This window comes from Rutilus rutilus (assembly GCF_951802725.1).
Source record: "Rutilus rutilus genome assembly, chromosome: 10".
NCBI classification, from domain to species: Eukaryota; Metazoa; Chordata; class Actinopteri; order Cypriniformes; family Leuciscidae; genus Rutilus; species Rutilus rutilus.
In genome coordinates, this window is record NC_140215.1 from 39,471,349 (window position 1) to 39,491,248 (window position 19,900).

At 44.3% G+C, this 19,900-nt stretch overlaps 3 protein-coding genes across 6 annotated transcripts; all 3 read right to left on the minus strand.

Annotated features, from left to right (window-relative positions):
• Positions 1-1,041: 1,041 nt before the first annotated feature.
• Positions 1,042-3,821, minus strand: LOC311298737 (uncharacterized protein). 2 transcript variants are annotated; one of them, XM_084421933.1, is made up of 5 exons: positions 3,473-3,772; positions 2,537-2,668; positions 2,370-2,465; positions 2,130-2,267; positions 1,042-1,871 (listed from the first exon to the last, which is right to left on the minus strand). In XM_084421933.1, exons 4-5 carry the CDS (start codon positions 2,224-2,226, stop codon positions 1,138-1,140), a joined length of 831 nt encoding a protein of 276 aa, XP_084278059.1. In that variant the 5' UTR covers positions 2,227-2,267; positions 2,370-2,465; positions 2,537-2,668; positions 3,473-3,772; the 3' UTR covers positions 1,042-1,137. The 2 variants fall into 2 exon arrangements, with proteins under 2 accessions (XP_084278059.1, XP_084278058.1); XM_084421932.1 differs by lacking the exon at positions 2,370-2,465 and having other exon boundaries at positions 3,473-3,821.
• Positions 3,822-7,394: 3,573 nt separating this feature from the next.
• LOC311298740 (uncharacterized protein) lies at positions 7,395-10,290 on the minus strand. 3 transcript variants are annotated; one of them, XM_084421938.1, is made up of 5 exons: positions 9,923-10,222; positions 8,986-9,117; positions 8,819-8,914; positions 8,580-8,717; positions 7,395-8,323 (listed from the first exon to the last, which is right to left on the minus strand). In XM_084421938.1, the coding sequence occupies exons 4-5, from the start codon at positions 8,674-8,676 to the stop codon at positions 7,491-7,493; spliced, it is 930 nt and encodes a 309-aa protein (XP_084278064.1). In that variant the 5' UTR covers positions 8,677-8,717; positions 8,819-8,914; positions 8,986-9,117; positions 9,923-10,222; the 3' UTR covers positions 7,395-7,490. The 3 variants fall into 3 exon arrangements, with proteins under 3 accessions (XP_084278064.1, XP_084278062.1, XP_084278063.1); XM_084421936.1 differs by lacking the exon at positions 8,819-8,914 and having other exon boundaries at positions 9,923-10,290; XM_084421937.1 differs by lacking the exon at positions 8,819-8,914 and having other exon boundaries at positions 7,395-8,290; positions 9,923-10,271.
• A 3,553-nt stretch (positions 10,291-13,843) lies between these two features.
• On the minus strand, positions 13,844-16,599 carry LOC311298741 (uncharacterized protein). Its single transcript, XM_084421939.1, has 4 exons — positions 16,232-16,599; positions 15,292-15,423; positions 14,885-15,022; positions 13,844-14,628 (listed from the first exon to the last, which is right to left on the minus strand). The coding sequence occupies exons 1-4, from the start codon at positions 16,314-16,316 to the stop codon at positions 13,940-13,942; spliced, it is 1,044 nt and encodes a 347-aa protein (XP_084278065.1). The 5' UTR covers positions 16,317-16,599; the 3' UTR covers positions 13,844-13,939.
• Positions 16,600-19,900: the final 3,301 nt, after the last annotated feature.

Here is a 19,900-nt window from a genome sequence, read left to right on the forward strand (position 1 = left end):
CCATCAATGTGGATGTGAGCAGCAGAGGATGCACTCAGCTAACATATTGTGTTGGCAAAAAGGAGTTCAACGACGTCTTCACCTACACAAAAACCTGCTCACTTCAGGCTTGAAAAGAGATGTGGGTTGCCCAGTTTTCTGTGTTAGAGAAAAAAAAAAAATGCAGCTCGTACAAAGCTCCTGGATGTCACAATTCCTGTCGCAAACAGACGAAGAGGGTTCGAACCTGCGCGGGGAGACCCCAATGGATTTCAAGTCCATCGCCTTAACCTCTCGGCCACGACTACTCCTGCCACTTCTTGCGTGGGTTTGGTTGTGAAACACAGTTTGCAGACCAGACAGTTGTCAGCGATTCTTTCTTTTGTATAGTCATGCAGTGTGAAACTGTCATCGGTGCATCGTGCACACAGCAGCAACTGAACGTTAACCCAGATAGTCGTGCAGTGTGAAAAGAACAGTGACTCGACTACTTTGAAAATTGTGCAGTGTGAACGCGGCGTTACAGGCATTCAGAACTCATTTGGTCGCAGGTAACTAAAGGGATCATCTGTTAATAGGCTTGAAGTTGCAACTTCCTAAAATAAAACGACCACTAGAAGACACAATTTCACTAAAATGCTTCAGAATGCAGAAGACTATTGGTCAATAGACAATACTGGTTGAAACTTCACAGAATTGTTCGTCCAAACATTGCATTTGGATTCAGAAGTTTCCATGTCAACACTATCAACGCCAAACTGAATCTGCATCAGTCAGGTGGTACAACTAGAGCACTGCAAGTTGTTTACGTTCATTATCACTATAATGTTATGCATTTTAGACATGAGGCAATTTAGTGCAGTCTTTCGACCTTTGACACTTTACAGACTCTGCTGTGTGTTTTCAAGCGTTTTGAAGGAGGCACGGCTTTGGAGAGTGGGATCTCACGCATTGATTCCAATGAGCCATTATGTGAGAGAACAGCCAAACTAACACTGGAACACAAAAATCTAATTCCTTGTTTTCCCACTTAAAAAAAAAAAAAGAAAAAAAGAGAGGAAATGGTCTTACAAGTGTGAGATTTATTTGGTGATAAACAGGGAAAACACCATACATCCAATGGTTAAATCAGCACAGTTAACTGCATGCATAGCCACATTACTTATGGCCAGGACATTTGCCATAAGGGTCAGTTGGCTTTGGAGGTTCGGCTGCAGGCTTCATTGGAGGCTTGGGCGGTCCGGCTGCAGGCTTCACAGGAGGCTTCGGGGGTTCGGCTGCAGGCTTCATTGGAGGCTTGGGCGGTTCGGCTGCAGGCTTCACAGGAGGCTTCGGGGGTTCAGCTGCAGGCTTCATTGGAGGCTTCGGGGGTTCGGCCGCAGGCTTCATTGGAGGCTTCGGGTGTTCGGCTGCAGGCTTCATTGGAGGCTTGGCTGCAGGCTTCACTGGAGGCTTCGGGGGTTCCACTGGAGGCATCACTGGCAGTTCGTCTGATGGCTCCGGAGGTTCGGTAGAAGGCTCCGGCAGTTCAGCAGAAGGCTCCGGCAGTTCGGCAGAAGGCTCCGGCAGTTCGGTAGAAGGCTCCGGCAGTTCGGCAGAAGGCTCCGGCTCTTCGGTAGAAGGCTCCACTGGAAGCTTTACTGGAGGCTTCGGAGGTTCAGCTGCAGGCTTCACTGGAGGCTTTGGAGGTTCGGCTGCAGGCTTCGGCGGTTCGGCTGCAGGCTTCCCTGGAGGCTTCGGAGGTTCAGCTGCAGGCTTCACTGGAGGCTTTGGAGGTTCGGCTGCAGGCTTCCCTGGAGGCTTCGGAGGTTCGGCTGCAGGCTTCCCTGGAGGCTTTGGAGGTTCAGCTGCAGGCTTTCCTGGAGGCTTCGGCGGTTCGGCTGCAGGCTTCACTGGATGGATACAGATAGTCAACTTCAGTCAGTCCGTTTAGAGGCATTCAGTCTCAGATACAGCACAAAACCCAAATACCAAGTTTTACACCTCTTAATTATTAATCATGATCGTATTAATTAATCACATGAATTAATTTTGTAAAGCCATCCTGTGCTATTGGCTGAATACTTTTTACATTGAGAACGATTAATTATAAAACAAGACAAACTGAAATGAGGAAGCTGACCCAAACACTAATATAATAACATAAATACCTGCAAATGGATCCATACACTGATGTCCACATCCATTGCTGCAGCATTTCTCATTGTTCGGACAGTCACTGTCATAGTAACACAACTCTGCACACATTCCTGTTCCAGACTTTGTGCTTGGACACTCCCCTGCCTTTGCTGTTATAGAGACACATGACAGAGAAACCACATCACTGAATACTGAATGTCTCGTACACTGTATGAAAAAAAAAAAGAAGAGATGATCGTAGGAGGATTTACCGGAATATTCAGTCCATCTACTTCATAGTTTCACGTTTAGGTCAATGTGTTACTTGCAGTTTCTTTGCAATTATTTGTGAAACTTACTAGCAATTCCTGAGTGAAAACATTTGTTCAGGGGTTTTTTTCTGGAAGACGTATAGCATGCATCAATAATTAAAACTCACTGAAAACAGGCGGCACACACGCAGCCCCACAGGGAAATTGACAGCATTTGTGTCCTCCAGAGCAGTCTCTATCAGAAGTGCATCCTCGTCGGGAGGGCACGACCGTCAGCATCGCCGGACACTGACCAGACACTACAGAAGAGGATCATTAGGGGAGACCAGGAAGTACTGTAAAAGTTTGCTTCAGCATTTGCAAGTCAGGGGTTTTGCAATGAGTCTCAAACTTTATAATATTCACACATTTATCTGCTTCAAGTCAAGTAGCTTAGAAGTCTACCATTTTTCACTAAACTGCATCAATCGGTTTCAAAGACTGAGCGTGAAGTTACAACATACCCCACTGTAGTAGAGTGAGTAATAGTGCAATGCTGATAGAAATCAGTTAATATGTTGTATACAAATTTACTGGTGTACATCTTCAAAAATGATGCCATCCCCATGACCACCCTCATTTCCTTTTTAGCATTTTAATAAGCTACTCAACAGAAAACAAAACAAACATAGAAACCCACTATATATGTAAAACGCAGAGTTATCGGTTATAATTAGCTCCCCACGTTATATTGTAGGCTTATGCATTTGTTAAAACAAAACAAAAAAAAAACTTTAGGCAAAAGTTTAAACTCAGGATTGATACAGTCCGGTCACAATTTTGCAGCCATATTATAACACTAATGTTCGTGTTTAACAGTAAACAAAAATGCCTATTAGTGATTATATGGGTTTTACTTGTACAATGAAAAATGCATAAAGTTACGACAGTTTGCATATTTATACGTTGCTTATTATTAAAACTAAACCAACACACAAAGATGAACTTCCGCTTGACGTCTGTACTGTATTTTTGTAAGCAGATGTGTCTGAAATCAAATTTTGTAAGGCACTTTATTTATGCACTTCTGCAGGCTGCGTAATGAAGCTAAAACAACTTCTCACCTAGGACTCCAGCGTCTGTTGTGCTTAAACAAGCAGACAGACACAATAAAACAGCACTAAATGAGCAATACACTTGAGCTGTCATCCTCTCGACCTGCAATCTCAAAATCAACTCTGCTGGAAGATGCACTGAATTAGTGAGTCAGGAGGGGGGCGGACAGCAAGGACCACAAAACTACAAAGAAAGACCCCTGTTGCTGCATCAAAATATCAGCTGAGTCCCACAACAAACGCTATCAGAAGAGTTTAAAACACTTTTTGAAGATCCAATTGGGGGTCTGGGTAACTCCAACCCTAATGAATATCACTTGCCTGCAGCTTTCTAATATAGCCTAATCTTGAAGACCTTGATTAGCTTGTTCAGGTGTGTTTGATTAGGGTTGGACGTCGTAATAATTACCGTAATTACGAGATGATTGAATCTGCAGTGGTCAGGTGGTACAGCGATCACGTGGTACAAGTCGGAGCTCTACCACAAGTTACAAGTTGTAATTATGACTAAACTCCTACACCTAAACTCTCCAGGAAATGGATCTCTACTGGAGACTGACATCAAGAGACAAAGGGGCATGTCTAGAATTTGAATCTGAATTTTTCAATTGCTGATTGATTTGCGATGTGAATCCATGCAAGTAATTATGAATGAAAACAATGTTTCCAGCCACTGTAGTGAATATAGGGGAATACACAGCCATGGTTATATCATAGCCAATTTAATATTGGATGGTTTCATATGGATTTGCATATTTGCATAATCAGATAATATTTGTTCACTCAAGCTTTCTATAGACATATTTCTTATCGTGACCGAGGCAAGTAGCCTATAGAATTTTGGTTAATTTCTGTGACGGAGACCGAGACGGCAGAAAGCGCACCCTGTTTGTTTTCTTTATTTTACAAAAGCACAACATTTAATTGTTATTGTGAGTGTATATAAATAAAAGGTTGTTCGCGTTTGTCGAACGCTAATTTAACATGCCCGAAATAAAATCCGATTTTAGAAGAATTTGTAGCGTCACTCGGACAGGTGTGCCAAAACACTTATTTATAAACTAACGACGTCTTCACCTACACAAAACCCTGCTCACTTCAGGCTTGAAAAGAGATGTGGGTTGCCCAATTTTCCGTTTTAGAGAAAAAAGCAGCTCGTACAAAGCTCCTGGATGTCACAATTCCTGTCGCAAACAGACAAAGTGACGGGGAGCCACGTAGTCGGCAGGGTTCGAACCTGCGCGGGGAGACCCCAATGGATTTCAAGTCCATCGCCTTAACCTCTTGGCCACGACTACTCCCGCCAGTGAGTCACATGCTCAGAGAACACCTGGGGCCAACTATCAATGTGGATGGCGAAAATATTGTGTTGGCAAAAAGGAGTTCAACAACGTCTTCACCTACACGAAAAGATGCCATGATCCGGATTTGGACTGGGGATGCTGCGGGCACAACGCAGAGTACTAAATGCTATGGCGAGAAAGCAATCTTTCCACTTGCCCCGGGCCTGCACATACAGAGTCAACGGCAAGCTTCAGCTCAGTTCTCTCAAAGTCCCCCACCACCGCTTGCCTAGACAGTAGGGTCTTTGAGCAACAGCCTCTGGTGGAACGGCATTCTGTCGTTCTATTGCGCACGCGCGACATTAACTGCTACCTCGCGACGTTCTACTGTAACCGTCTACTACGGGAGAACAGCTGATTTGCCGTAGTCGTTACTACGTGACAGATTAAGAATATTAATGTTATGTTTTAGGTTATGTGGCATTGTAATCGTTTCTGTATATCATTAAATGCCAACAGCAACCCTTCTCTTCCTTTTTAAAATCACTTCCTTTTTTTGTATTTTGTCTGATGATTAAATTACCCCTACGCCATCCTCTTTACTGTTGCTTAGTGATTTTTGCGCTCTTTAGCTCTTTGCCGTTCCATCAGCAGCTGTTGCTTAAAGTCCCTAGTAACCAAGCATTACAGCAGGCAAAACAACACCAAATGCTGGGAAATAACCCCGCCACATCTTAATCTTGAAGAGGAAGACCACCTCTCTCAAAGGCTGGGAAGAGCACAGCAAGAGATTAGGGGAGGTCTGCAACAAACCTTCGCCCGAACAGGGACTTGAACCCTGGACCTTCAGATTAAAAGTCCAAGGCGCTACCATTTGAGCTAGCCGGGCTTTCGCCAGGGAACAGCCACCCTAGGGATATAACAGCACTTTCCCCCTAAAGTGTTCATGCTTTGTCAGCTTAAAGTTTGTGGTATTAAAGGATGAAGACCACAATTTATAAAGGGACGAGAGAGATAGGCTGCTCCTTCCAAAGCTAGGAACACTGACATTGAAAGAGTGGAGTTTTTTTTTCGTGGCATGTTGCTAACTCTAAGGTGGTTTCGACAAAAGAGCAACTGGGACATAATGAGTAGGTTTCTGTTTGACTTTTCTAAGAGAGAACGAATGCAACATTTCAAAACACTAATATCCAAGATTCTCCATAAAATATAATGCGGCGACTCTTGAGCTGCACAACATGAAGGCCGTGAAGTTGTCGGGGGATGCCAAAGCCATTGCTCCGACAGCCTGAATAGAATGGCCAAAATCACATATGATCTGGGCCTTTTGAAACGATGCCCACTTCAGGCTTGAAAAGAGCCCAATGTCCGTGTTCGGAAAAAAAAAGCAGATCGTACAAAGATCCTGGATGTCACAATCAGACAAAGTGACAAGGAGTCACATAGTCAGCAGGGTTCGAACCTGCGTGGGGAGACCCCAATGGTTTTCGAGGCCATCGCCTTAACCTCTCGGTCACGACTGCTCTTGAAAGTGAGTCAGTGATAGTGGTAGTGAGTCACATGCTATTTTCCTTTCTGGAAGTGAGCAGCAGAGGACACCCGGGCCAACCATCAATGTGGATGTGAGCAGCAGAGGATGCACTCAGCTAACATATTGTGTTGGCAAAAAGGAGTTCAACGACGTCTTCACCTACACAAAAACCTGCTCACTTCAGGCTTGAAAAGAGATGTGGGTTGCCCAGTTTTCTGTGTTAGAGAAAAAAAAAAATGCAGCTCGTACAAAGCTCCTGGATGTCACAATTCCTGTCGCAAACAGACGAAGAGGGTTCGAACCTGCGCGGGGAGACCCCAATGGATTTCAAGTCCATCGCCTTAACCTCTCGGCCACGACTACTCCTGCCACTTCTTGCGTGGGTTTGGTTGTGAAACGCAGTTTGCAGACCAGACAGTTGTCAGCGATTCTTTCTTTTGTATAGTCATGCAGTGTGAAACTGTCATCGGTGCATCGTGCACACAGCAGCAACTGAACGTTAACCCAGATAGTCGTGCAGTGTGAAAAGAACAGTGACTCGACTACTTTGAAAATTGTGCAGTGTGAACGCGGCGTTACAGGCATTCAGAACTCATTTGGTCGCAGGTAACTAAAGGGATCATCTGTTAATAGGCTTGAAGTTGCAACTTCCTAAAATAAAACGACCACTAGAAGACACAATTTCACTAAAATGCTTCAGAATGCAGAAGACTATTGGTCAATAGACAATACTGGTTGAAACTTCACAGAATTGTTCGTCCAAACATTGCATTTGGATTCAGAAGTTTCCATGTCAACACTATCAATGCCAAACTGAATCTGCATCAGTCAGGTGGTACAACTAGAGCACTGCAAGTTGTTTACGTTCATTATCACTATAATGTTATGCATTTTAGACATGAGGCAATTTAGTGCAGTCTTTCGACCTTTGACACTTTACAGACTCTGCTGTGTGTTTTCAAGCGTTTTGAAGGAGGCACGGCTTTGGAGAGTGGGATCTCACGCATTGATTCCAATGAGCCATTATGTGAGAGAACAGCCAAACTAACACTGGAACACAAAAATCTAATTCCTTGTTTTCCCACTTAAAAAAAAAAAAAGAAAAAAAGAGAGGAAATGGTCTTACAAGTGTGAGATTTATTTGGTGATAAACAGGGAAAACACCATACATCCAATGGTTAAATCAGCACAGTTAACTGCATGCATAGCCACATTACTTATGGCCAGGACATTTGCCATAAGGGTCAGTTGGCTTTGGAGGTTCGGCTGCAGGCTTCATTGGAGGCTTGGGCGGTCCGGCTGCAGGCTTCACAGGAGGCTTCGGGGGTTCGGCTGCAGGCTTCATTGGAGGCTTGGGCGGTTCGGCTGCAGGCTTCACAGGAGGCTTCGGGGGTTCAGCTGCAGGCTTCATTGGAGGCTTCGGGGGGTCGGCCGCAGGCTTCATTGGAGGCTTCGGGGGGTCGGCCGCAGGCTTCATTGGAGGCTTCGGGGGTTCGGCTGCAGGCTTCATTGGAGGCTTGGCTGCAGGCTTCACTGGAGGCTTCGGGGGTTCCACTGGAGGCATCACTGGCAGTTCGTCTGATGGCTCCGGAGGTTCGGTAGAAGGCTCCGGCAGTTCAGCAGAAGGCTCCGGCAGTTCGGCAGAAGGCTCCGGCAGTTCGGTAGAAGGCTCCGGCAGTTCGGCAGAAGGCTCCGGCAGTTCGGCAGAAGGCTCCGGCTCTTCGGTAGAAGGCTCCACTGGAAGCTTTACTGGAGGCTTCGGAGGTTCAGCTGCAGGCTTCACTGGAGGCTTTGGAGGTTCGGCTGCAGGCTTCCCTGGAGGCTTCGGCGGTTCGGCTGCAGGCTTCCCTGGAGGCTTCGGCGGTTCGGCTGCAGGCTTCCCTGGAGGCTTCGGCGGTTCAGCTGCAGGCTTCACTGGAGGCTTTGGAGGTTCGGCTGCAGGCTTCCCTGGAGGCTTCGGAGGTTCGGCTGCAGGCTTCCCTGGAGGCTTTGGAGGTTCAGCTGCAGGCTTTCCTGGAGGCTTCGGCGGTTCGGCTGCAGGCTTCACTGGATGGATACAGATAGTCAACTTCAGTCAGTCCGTTTAGAGGCATTCAGTCTCAGATACAGCACAAAACCCAAATACCAAGTTTTACACCTCTTAATTATTAATCATGATCGTATTAATTAATCACATGAATTAATTTTGTAAAGCCATCCTGTGCTATTGGCTGAATACTTTTTACATTGAGAACGATTAATTATAAAACAAGACAAACTGAAATGAGGAAGCTGACCCAAACACTAATATAATAACAAATACCTGCAAATGGATCCATACACTGATGTCCACATCCATTGCTGCAGCATTTCTCATTGTTCGGACAGTCACTGTCATAGTAACACAACTCTGCACACATTCCTGTTCCAGACTTTGTGCTTGGACACTCCCCTGCCTTTGCTGTTATAGGGACACATGACAGAGAAACCACATCACTGAATACTGAATGTCTCGTACACTGTATGAAAAAAAAAAGAAGAGATGATCGTAGGAGGATTTACCGGAATATTCAGTCCATCTACTTCATAGTTTCACGTTTAGGTCAATGTGTTACTTGCAGTTTCTTTGCAATTATTTGTGAAACTTACTAGCAATTCCTGAGTGAAAACATTTGTTCAGGGGTTTTTTTCTGGAAGACGTATAGCATGCATCAATAATTAAAACTCACTGAAAACAGGCGGCACACACGCAGCCCCACAGGGAAATTGACAGCATTTGTGTCCTCCAGAGCAGTCTCTATCAGAAGTGCATCCTCGTCGGGAGGGCACGACCGTCAGCATCGCCGGACACTGACCAGACACTACAGAAGAGGATCATTAGGGGAGACCAGGAAGTACTGTAAAAGTTTGCTTCAGCATTTGCAAGTCAGGGGTTTTGCAATGAGTCTCAAACTTTATAATATTCACACATTTATCTGCTTCAAGTCAAGTAGCTTAGAAGTCTACCATTTTTCACTAAACTGCATCAATCGGTTTCAAAGACTGAGCGTGAAGTTACAACCTACCCCACTGTAGTAGAGTGAGTAATAGTGCAATGCTGATAGAAATCAGTTAATATGTTGTATACAAATTTACTGGTGTACATCTTCAAAAATGATGCCATCCCCATGACCACCCTCATTTCCTTTTTAGCATTTTAATAAGCTACTCAACAGAAAACAAAACAAACATAGAAACCCACTATATATGTAAAACGCAGAGTTATCGGTTATAATTAGCTCCCCACGTTATATTGTAGGCTTATGCATTTGTTAAAACAAAACAAACAAAAAAACTTTAGGCAAAAGTTTAAACTCAGGATTGATACAGTCCGGTAACAATTTTGCAGCCATATTATAACACTAATGTTCGTGTTTAACAGTAAACAAAAATGCCTATTAGTGATTATATGGGTTTTACTTGTACAATGAAAAATGCATAAAGTTACGACAGTTTGCATATTTATACGTTGCTTATTATTAAAACTAAACCAACACACAAAGATGAACTTCCACTTGACGTCTGTACTGTATTTTTGTAAGCAGATGTGTCTGAAATCAAATTTTGTAAGGCACTTTATTTATGCACTTCTGCAGGCTGCGTAATGAAGCTAAAACAACTTCTCACCTAGGACTCCAGCGTCTGTTGTGCTTAAACAAGCAGACAGACACAATAAAATAGCACTAAATGAGCAATACACTTGAGCTGTCATCCTCTCGACCTGCAATCTCAAAATCAACTCTGCTGGAAGATGCACTGAATTAGTGAGTCAGGAGGGGGGCGGACAGCAAGGACCACAAAACTACAAAGAAAGACCCCTGTTGCTGCATCAAAATATCAGCTGAGTCCCACAACAAACGCTATCAGAAGAGTTTAAAACACTTTTTGAAGATCCAATTGGGGGTCTGGGTAACTCCAACCCTAATGAATATCACTTGCCTGCAGCTTTCTAATATAGCCTAATCTTGAAGACCTTGATTAGCTTGTTCAGGTGTGTTTGATTAGGGTTGGACGTCGTAATAATTACCGTAATTACGAGATGATTGAATCTGCAGTGGTCAGGTGGTACAGCGATCACGTGGTACAAGTCGGAGTTCTACCACAAGTTACAAGTTGTAATTATGACTAAACTCCTACACCTAAACTCTCCAGGAAATGGATCTCTACTGGAGACTGACATCAAGAGACAAAGGGGCATGTCTAGAATTTGAATCTGAATTTTTCAATTGCTGATTGATTTGCGATGTGAATCCATGCAAGTAATTATGAATGAAAACAATGTTTCCAGCCACTGTAGTGAATATAGGGGAATACACAGCCATGGTTATATCATAGCCAATTTAATATTGGATGGTTTCATATGGATTTGCATATTTGCATAATCAGATAATATTTGTTCACTCAAGCTTTCTATAGACATATTTCTTATCGTGACCGAGGCAAGTAGCCTATAGAATTTTGGTTAATTTCTGTGACGGAGACCGAGACGGCAGAAAGCGCACCCTGTTTGTTTTCTTTATTTTACAAAAGCACAACATTTAATTGTTATTGTGAGTGTATATAAATAAAAGGTTGTTCGCGTTTGTCGAACGCTAATTTAACATGCCCGAAATAAAATCCGATTTTAGAAGAATTTGTAGCGTCACTCGGACAGGTGTGCCAAAACACTTATTTATAAACTAACGACGTCTTCACCTACACAAAACCCTGCTCACTTCAGGCTTGAAAAGAGATGTGGGTTGCCCAATTTTCCGTTTTAGAGAAAAAAGCAGCTCGTACAAAGCTCCTGGATGTCACAATTCCTGTCGCAAACAGACAAAGTGACGGGGAGCCACGTAGTCGGCAGGGTTCGAACCTGCGCGGGGAGACCCCAATGGATTTCAAGTCCATCGCCTTAACCTCTCGGCCACGACTACTCCCGCCAGTGAGTCACATGCTCAGAGAACACCTGGGGCCAACTATCAATGTGGATGGCGAAAATATTGTGTTGGCAAAAAGGAGTTCAACAACGTCTTCACCTACACGAAAAGATGCCATGATCCGGATTTGGACTGGGGATGCTGCGGGCACAACGCAGAGTACTAAATGCTATGGCGAGAAAGCAATCTTTCCACTTGCCCCGGGCCTGCACATACAGAGTCAACGGCAAGCTTCAGCTCAGTTCTCTCAAAGTCCCCCACCACCGCTTGCCTAGACAGTAGGGTCTTTGAGCAACAGCCTCTGGTGGAACGGCATTCTGTCGTTCTATTGCGCACGCGCGACATTAACTGCTACCTCGCAACGTTCTACTGTAACCGTCTACTACGGGAGAACAGCTGATTTGCCGTAGTCGTTACTACGTGACAGATTAAGAATATTAATGTTATGTTTTAGGTTATGTGGCATTGTAATCGTTTCTGTATATCATTAAATGCCAAAAGCAACCCTTCTCTTCCTTTTTAAAATCACTTCCTTTTTTTGTATTTTGTCTGATGATTAAATTACCCCTACGCCATCCTCTTTACTGTTGCTTAGTGATTTTTGCGCTCTTTAGCTCTTTGCCGTTCCATCAGCAGCTGTTGCTTAAAGTCCCTAGTAACCAAGCATTACAGCAGGCAAAACAACACCAAATGCTGGGAAATAACCCCGCCACATCTTAATCTTGAAGAGGAAGACCACCTCTCTCAAAGGCTGGGAAGAGCACAGCAAGAGATTAGGGGAGGTCTGCAACAAACCTTCGCCCGAACAGGGACTTGAACCCTGGACCTTCAGATTAAAAGTCCAAGGCGCTACCATTTGAGCTAGCCGGGCTTTCGCCAGGGAACAGCCACCCTAGGGATATAACAGCACTTTCCCCCTAAAGTGTTCATGCTTTGTCAGCTTAAAGTTTGTGGTATTAAAGGATGAAGACCACAATTTATAAAGGGACGAGAGAGATAGGCTGCTCCTTCCAAAGCTAGGAACACTGACATTGAAAGAGTGGAGTTTTTTTTTCGTGGCATGTTGCTAACTCTAAGGTGGTTTCGACAAAAGAGCAACTGGGACATAATGAGTAGGTTTCTGTTTGACTTTTCTAAGAGAGAACGAATGCAACATTTCAAAACACTAATATCCAAGATTCTCCATAAAATATAATGCGGCGACTCTTGAGCTGCACAACATGAAGGCCGTGAAGTTGTCGGGGGATGCCAAAGCCATTGCTCCGACAGCCTGAATAGAATGGCCAAAATCACATATGATCTGGGCCTTTTGAAACGATGCCCACTTCAGGCTTGAAAAGAGCCCAATGTCCGTGTTCGGAAAAAAAAAGCAGATCGTACAAAGATCCTGGATGTCACAATCAGACAAAGTGACAAGGAGTCACATAGTCAGCAGGGTTCGAACCTGCGTGGGGAGACCCCAATGGTTTTCGAGGCCATCGCCTTAACCTCTCGGTCACGACTGCTCTTGAAAGTGAGTCAGTGATAGTGGTAGTGAGTCACATGCTATTTTCCTTTCTGGAAGTGAGCAGCAGAGGACACCCGGGCCAACCATCAATGTGGATGTGAGCAGCAGAGGATGCACTCAGCTAACATATTGTGTTGGCAAAAAGGAGTTCAACGACGTCTTCACCTACACAAAAACCTGCTCACTTCAGGCTTGAAAAGAGATGTGGGTTGCCCAGTTTTCTGTGTTAGAGAAAAAAAAAAAATGCAGCTCGTACAAAGCTCCTGGATGTCACAATTCCTGTCGCAAACAGACGAAGAGGGTTCGAACCTGCGCGGGGAGACCCCAATGGATTTCAAGTCCATCGCCTTAACCTCTCGGCCACGACTACTCCTGCCACTTCTTGCGTGGGTTTGGTTGTGAAACGCAGTTTGCAGACCAGACAGTTGTCAGCGATTCTTTCTTTTGTATAGTCATGCAGTGTGAAACTGTCATCGGTGCATCGTGCACACAGCAGCAACTGAACGTTAACCCAGATAGTCGTGCAGTGTGAAAAGAACAGTGACTCGACTACTTTGAAAATTGTGCAGTGTGAACGCGGCGTTACAGGCATTCAGAACTCATTTGGTCGCAGGTAACTAAAGGGATCATCTGTTAATAGGCTTGAAGTTGCAACTTCCTAAAATAAAACGACCACTAGAAGACACAATTTCACTAAAATGCTTCAGAATGCAGAAGACTATTGGTCAATAGACAATACTGGTTGAAACTTCACAGAATTGTTCGTCCAAACATTGCATTTGGATTCAGAAGTTTCCATGTCAACACTATCAACGCCAAACTGAATCTGCATCAGTCAGGTGGTACAACTAGAGCACTGCAAGTTGTTTACGTTCATTATCACTATAATGTTATGCATTTTAGACATGAGGCAATTTAGTGCAGTCTTTCGACCTTTGACACTTTACAGACTCTGCTGTGTGTTTTCAAGCGTTTGAAGGAGGCACGGCTTTGGAGAGTGGGATCTCACGCATTGATTCCAATGAGCCATTATGTGAGAGAACAGCCAAACTAACACTGGAACACAAAAATCTAATTCCTTGTTTTCCCACTTAAAAAAAGAAAAGAAAAAAAGAGAGGAAATGGTCTTACAAGTGTGAGATTTATTTGGTGATAAACAGGGAAAACACCATACATCCAATGGTTAAATCAGCACAGTTAACTGCATGCATAGCCACATTACTTATGGCCAGGACATTTGCCATAAGGGTCAGTTGGCTTTGGAGGTTCGGCTGCAGGCTTCATTGGAGGCTTGGGCGGTCCGGCTGCAGGCTTCACAGGAGGCTTCGGGGGTTCGGCTGCAGGCTTCATTGGAGGCTTGGGCGGTTCGGCTGCAGGCTTCACAGGAGGCTTCGGGGGTTCAGCTGCAGGCTTCATTGGAGGCTTCGGGGGTTCGGCCGCAGGCTTCATTGGAGGCTTCGGGGGTTCCACTGGAGGCATCACTGGCAGTTCGTCTGATGGCTCCGGAGGTTCGGTAGAAGGCTCCGGCAGTTCAGCAGAAGGCTCCGGCAGTTCGGTAGAAGGCTCCGGCAGTTCGGCAGAAGGCTCCGGCAGTTCGGCAGAAGGCTCCGGCTCTTCGGTAGAAGGCTCCACTGGAAGCTTTACTGGAGGCTTCGGAGGTTCAGCTGCAGGCTTCACTGGAGGCTTTGGAGGTTCGGCTGCAGGCTTCCCTGGAGGCTTCGGCGGTTCGGCTGCAGGCTTCCCTGGAGGCTTCGGAGGTTCAGCTGCAGGCTTCACTGGAGGCTTTGGAGGTTCGGCTGCAGGCTTCCCTGGAGGCTTCGGAGGTTCGGCTGCAGGCTTCCCTGGAGGCTTTGGAGGTTCAGCTGCAGGCTTTCCTGGAGGCTTCGGCGGTTCGGCTGCAGGCTTCACTGGATGGATACAGATAGTCAACTTCAGTCAGTCCGTTTAGAGGCATTCAGTCTCAGATACAGCACAAAACCCAAATACCAAGTTTTACACCTCTTAATTATTAATCATGATCGTATTAATTAATCACATGAATTAATTTTGTAAAGCCATCCTGTGCTATTGGCTGAATACTTTTTACATTGAGAACGATTAATTATAAAACAAGACAAACTGAAATGAGGAAGCTGACCCAAACACTAATATAATAACAAATACCTGCAAATGGATCCATACACTGATGTCCACATCCATTGCTGCAGCATTTCTCATTGTTCGGACAGTCACTGTCATAGTAACACAACTCTGCACACATTCCTGTTCCAGACTTTGTGCTTGGACACTCCCCTGCCTTTGCTGTTATAGAGACACATGACAGAGAAACCACATCACTGAATACTGAATGTCTCGTACACTGTATGAAAAAAAAAAGAAGAGATGATCGTAGGAGGATTTACCGGAATATTCAGTCCATCTACTTCATAGTTTCACGTTTAGGTCAATGTGTTACTTGCAGTTTCTTTGCAATTATTTGTGAAACTTACTAGCAATTCCTGAGTGAAAACATTTGTTCAGGGTTTTTTTTTCTGGAAGACGTATAGCATGCATCAATAATTAAAACTCACTGAAAACAGGCGGCACACACGCAGCCCCACAGGGAAATTGACAGCATTTGTGTCCTCCAGAGCAGTCTCTATCAGAAGTGCATCCTCGTCGGGAGGGCACGACCGTCAGCATCGCCGGACACTGACCAGACACTACAGAAGAGGATCATTAGGGGAGACCAGGAAGTACTGTAAAAGTTTGCTTCAGCATTTGCAAGTCAGGGGTTTTGCAATGAGTCTCAAACTTTATAATATTCACACATTTATCTGCTTCAAGTCAAGTAGCTTAGAAGTCTACCATTTTTCACTAAACTGCATCAATCGGTTTCAAAGACTGAGCGTGAAGTTACAACCTACCCCACTGTAGTAGAGTGAGTAATAGTGCAATGCTGATAGAAATCAGTTAATATGTTGTATACAAATTTACTGGTGTACATCTTCAAAAATGATGCCATCCCCATGACCACCCTCATTTCCTTTTTAGCATTTTAATAAGCTACTCAACAGAAAACAAAACAAACATAGAAACCCACTATATATGTAAAACGCAGAGTTATCGGTTATAATTAGCTCCCCACGTTATATTGTAGGCTTATGCATTTGTTAAAAAAAAAAAAAAAAAAAAAAAACTTTAGGCAAAAGTTTAAACTCAGGATTGATACAGTCCGGTCACAATTTTGCAGCCATATTATAACACTAATGTTCGTGTTTAACAGTAAACAAAAATGCCTATTAGTGATTATATGGGTTTTACTTGTACAATGAAAAATGCATAAAGTTACGACAGTTTGCATATTTATACGTTGCTTATTATTAAAACTAAACCAACACACAAAGATGAACTTCCACTTGACGTCTGTACTGTATTTTTGTAAGCAGATGTGTCTGAAATCAAATTTTGTAAGGCACTTTATTTATGCACTTCTGCAGGCTGCGTAATGAAGCTAAAACAACTTCTCACCTAGGACTCCAGCGTCTGTTGTGCTTAAACAAGCAGACAGACACAATAAAACAGCACTAAATGAGCAATACACTTGAGCTGTCATCCTCTCGACCTGCAATCTCAAAATCAACTCTGCTGGAAGATGCACTGAATTAGTGAGTCAGGAGGGGGGCGGACAGCAAGGACCACAAAACTACAAAGAAAGACCCCTGTTGCTGCATCAAAATATCAGCTGAGTCCCACAACAAACGCTATCAGAAGAGTTTAAAACACTTTTTGAAGATCCAATTGGGGGTCTGGGTAACTCCAACCCTAATGAATATCACTTGCCTGCAGCTTTCTAATATAGCCTAATCTTGAAGACCTTGATTAGCTTGTTCAGGTGTGTTTGATTAGGGTTGGACGTCGTAATAATTACCGTAATTACGAGATGATTGAATCTGCAGTGGTCAGGTGGTACAGCGATCACGTGGTACAAGTCGGAGTTCTACCACAAGTTACAAGTTGTAATTATGACTAAACTCCTACACCTAAACTCTCCAGGAAATGGATCTCTACTGGAGACTGACATCAAGAGACAAAGGGGCATGTCTAGAATTTGAATCTGAATTTTTCAATTGCTGATTGATTTGCGATGTGAATCCATGCAAGTAATTATGAATGAAAACAATGTTTCCAGCCACTGTAGTGAATATAGGGGAATACACAGCCATGGTTATATCATAGCCAATTTAATATTGGATGGTTTCATATGGATTTGCATATTTGCATAATCAGATCATATTTGTTCACTCAAGCTTTCTATAGACATATTTCTTATCGTGACCGAGGCAAGTAGCCTATAGAATTTTGGTTAATTTCTGTGACGGAGACCGAGACGGCAGAAAGCGCACCCTGTTTGTTTTCTTTATTTTACAAAAGCACAACATTTAATTGTTATTGTGAGTGTATATAAATAAAAGGTTGTTCGCGTTTGTCGAACGCTAATTTAACATGCCCGAAATAAAATCCGATTTTAGAAGAATTTGTAGCGTCACTCGGACAGGTGTGCCAAAACACTTATTTATAAACTAACGACGTCTTCACCTACACAAAACCCTGCTCACTTCAGGCTTGAAAAGAGATGTGGGTTGCCCAATTTTCCGTTTTAGAGAAAAAAGCAGCTCGTACAAAGCTCCTGGATGTCACAATTCCTGTCGCAAACAGACAAAGTGACGGGGAGCCACGTAGTCGGCAGGGTTCGAACCTGCGCGGGGAGACCCCAATGGATTTCAAGTCCATCGCCTTAACCTCTCGGCCACGACTACTCCCGCCAGTGAGTCACATGCTCAGAGAACACCTGGGGCCAACTATCAATGTGGATGGCGAAAATATTGTGTTGGCAAAAAGGAGTTCAACAACGTCTTCACCTACACGAAAAGATGCCATGATCCGGATTTGGACTGGGGATGCTGCGGGCACAACGCAGAGTACTAAATGCTATGGCGAGAAAGCAATCTTTCCACTTGCCCCGGGCCTGCACATACAGAGTCAACGGCAAGCTTCAGCTCAGTTCTCTCAAAGTCCCCCACCACCGCTTGCCTAGACAGTAGGGTCTTTGAGCAACAGCCTCTGGTGGAACAGCATTCTGTCGTTCTATTGCGCACGCGCGACATTAACTGCTACCTCGCGACGTTCTACTGTAACCGTCTACTACGGGAGAACAGCTGATTTGCCGTAGTCGTTACTACGTGACAGATTAAGAATATTAATGTTATGTTTTAGGTTATGTGGCATTGTAATCGTTTCTGTATATCATTAAATGCCAAAAGCAACCCTTCTCTTCCTTTTTAAAATCACTTCCTTTTTTTGTATTTTGTCTGATGATTAAATTACCCCTACGCCATCCTCTTTACTGTTGCTTAGTGATTTTTGCGCTCTTTAGCTCTTTGCCGTTCCATCAGCAGCTGTTGCTTAAAGTCCCTAGTAACCAAGCATTACAGCAGGCAAAACAACACCAAATGCTGGGAAATAACCCCGCCACATCTTAATCTTGAAGAGGAAGACCACCTCTCTCAAAGGCTGGGAAGAGCACAGCAAGAGATTAGGGGAGGTCTGCAACAAACCTTCGCCCGAACAGGGACTTGAACCCTGGACCTTCAGATTAAAAGTCCAAGGCGCTACCATTTGAGCTAGCCGGGCTTTCGCCAGGGAACAGCCACCCTAGGGATATAACAGCACTTTCCCCCTAAAGTGTTCATGCTTTGTCAGCTTAAAGTTTGTGGTATTAAAGGATGAAGACCACAATTTATAAAGGGACGAGAGAGATAGGCTGCTCCTTCCAAAGCTAGGAACACTGACATTGAAAGAGTGGAGTTTTTTTTTCGTGGCATGTTGCTAACTCTAAGGTGGTTTCGACAAAAGAGCAACTGGGACATAATGAGTAGGTTTCTGTTTGACTTTTCTAAGAGAGAACGAATGCAACATTTCAAAACACTAATATCCAAGATTCTCCATAAAATATAATGCGGCGACTCTTGAGCTGCACAACATGAAGGCCGTGAAGTTGTCGGGGGATGCCAAAGCCATTGCTCCGACAGCCTGAATAGAATGGCCAAAATCACATATGATCTGGGCCTTTTGAAACGATGCCCACTTCAGGCTTGAAAAGAGCCCAATGTCCGTGTTCGGAAAAAAAAAGCAGATCCTGGATGTCACAATCAGACAAAGTGACAAGGAGTCACATAGTCAGCAGGGTTCGAACCTGCGTGGGGAGACCCCAATGGTTTTCGAGGCCATCGCCTTAACCTCTCGGTCACGACTGCTCTTGAAAGTGAGTCAGTGATAGTGGTAGTGAGTCACATGCTATTTTCCTTTCTGGAAGTGAGCAGCAGAGGACACCCGGGCCAACCATCAATGTGGATGTGAGCAGCAGAGGATGCACTCAGCTAACATATTGTGTTGGCAAAAAGGAGTTCAATGACGTCTTCACCTACACAAAAACCTGCTCACTTCAGGCTTGAAAAGAGATGTGGGTTGCCCAGTTTTCTGTGTTAGAGAAAAAAAAAAAATGCAGCTCGTACAAAGCTCCTGGATGTCACAATTCCTGTCGCAAACAGACGAAGAGGGTTCGAACCTGCGCGGGGAGACCCCAATGGATTTCAAGTCCATCGCCTTAACCTCTCGGCCACGACTACTCCTGCCACTTCTTGCGTGGGTTTGGTTGTGAAACGCAGTTTGCAGACCAGACAGTTGTCAGCGATTCTTTCTTTTGTATAGTCATGCAGTGTGAAACTGTCATCGGTGCATCGTGCACACAGCAGCAACTGAACGTTAACCCAGATAGTCGTGCAGTGTGAAAAGAACAGTGACTCGACTACTTTGAAAATTGTGCAGTGTGAACGCGGCGTTACAGGCATTCAGAACTCATTTGGTCGCAGGTAACTAAAGGGATCATCTGTTAATAGGCTTGAAGTTGCAACTTCCTAAAATAAAACGACCACTAGAAGACACAATTTCACTAAAATGCTTCAGAATGCAGAAGACTATTGGTCAATAGACAATACTGGTTGAAACTTCACAGAATTGTTCGTCCAAACATTGCATTTGGATTCAGAAGTTTCCATGTCAACACTATCAACGCCAAACTGAATCTGCATCAGTCAGGTGGTACAACTAGAGCACTGCAAGTTGTTTACGTTCATTATC

What these genes read in the sequence shown, in the direction of transcription:
- LOC311298737 (XM_084421932.1), bottom strand. Translation starts at nt 3,557, where the DNA reads ATGACAGCTCAAGTGTATTGCTCATTTAGTGCTGTTTTATTGTGTCTG. An exon ending in GTGTGTGCCGCCTGTTTTCA is followed by an intron (nt 2,268 to 2,536) that starts GTGAGTTTTAAT and finishes TCTCTATAACAG; the next exon opens with CAAAGGCAGGGGAGTGTCCA. An exon ending in GTGTATGGATCCATTTGCAG is followed by an intron (nt 1,872 to 2,129) that starts GTATTTATGTTA and finishes GTATCCATCCAG; the next exon opens with TGAAGCCTGCAGCCGAACCG.
- LOC311298740 (XM_084421936.1), bottom strand. Translation starts at nt 10,007, where the DNA reads ATGACAGCTCAAGTGTATTGCTCATTTAGTGCTATTTTATTGTGTCTG. An exon ending in AACAGACGCTGGAGTCCTAG is followed by an intron (nt 9,118 to 9,922) that starts GTGAGAAGTTGT and finishes CCTCTTCTGTAG; the next exon opens with TGTCTGGTCAGTGTCCGGCG. An exon ending in GTGTGTGCCGCCTGTTTTCA is followed by an intron (nt 8,718 to 8,985) that starts GTGAGTTTTAAT and finishes TCCCTATAACAG; the next exon opens with CAAAGGCAGGGGAGTGTCCA.
- LOC311298741 (XM_084421939.1), bottom strand. Translation starts at nt 16,316, where the DNA reads ATGACAGCTCAAGTGTATTGCTCATTTAGTGCTGTTTTATTGTGTCTG. An exon ending in AACAGACGCTGGAGTCCTAG is followed by an intron (nt 15,424 to 16,231) that starts GTGAGAAGTTGT and finishes CCTCTTCTGTAG; the next exon opens with TGTCTGGTCAGTGTCCGGCG. An exon ending in GTGTATGGATCCATTTGCAG is followed by an intron (nt 14,629 to 14,884) that starts GTATTTGTTATT and finishes GTATCCATCCAG; the next exon opens with TGAAGCCTGCAGCCGAACCG.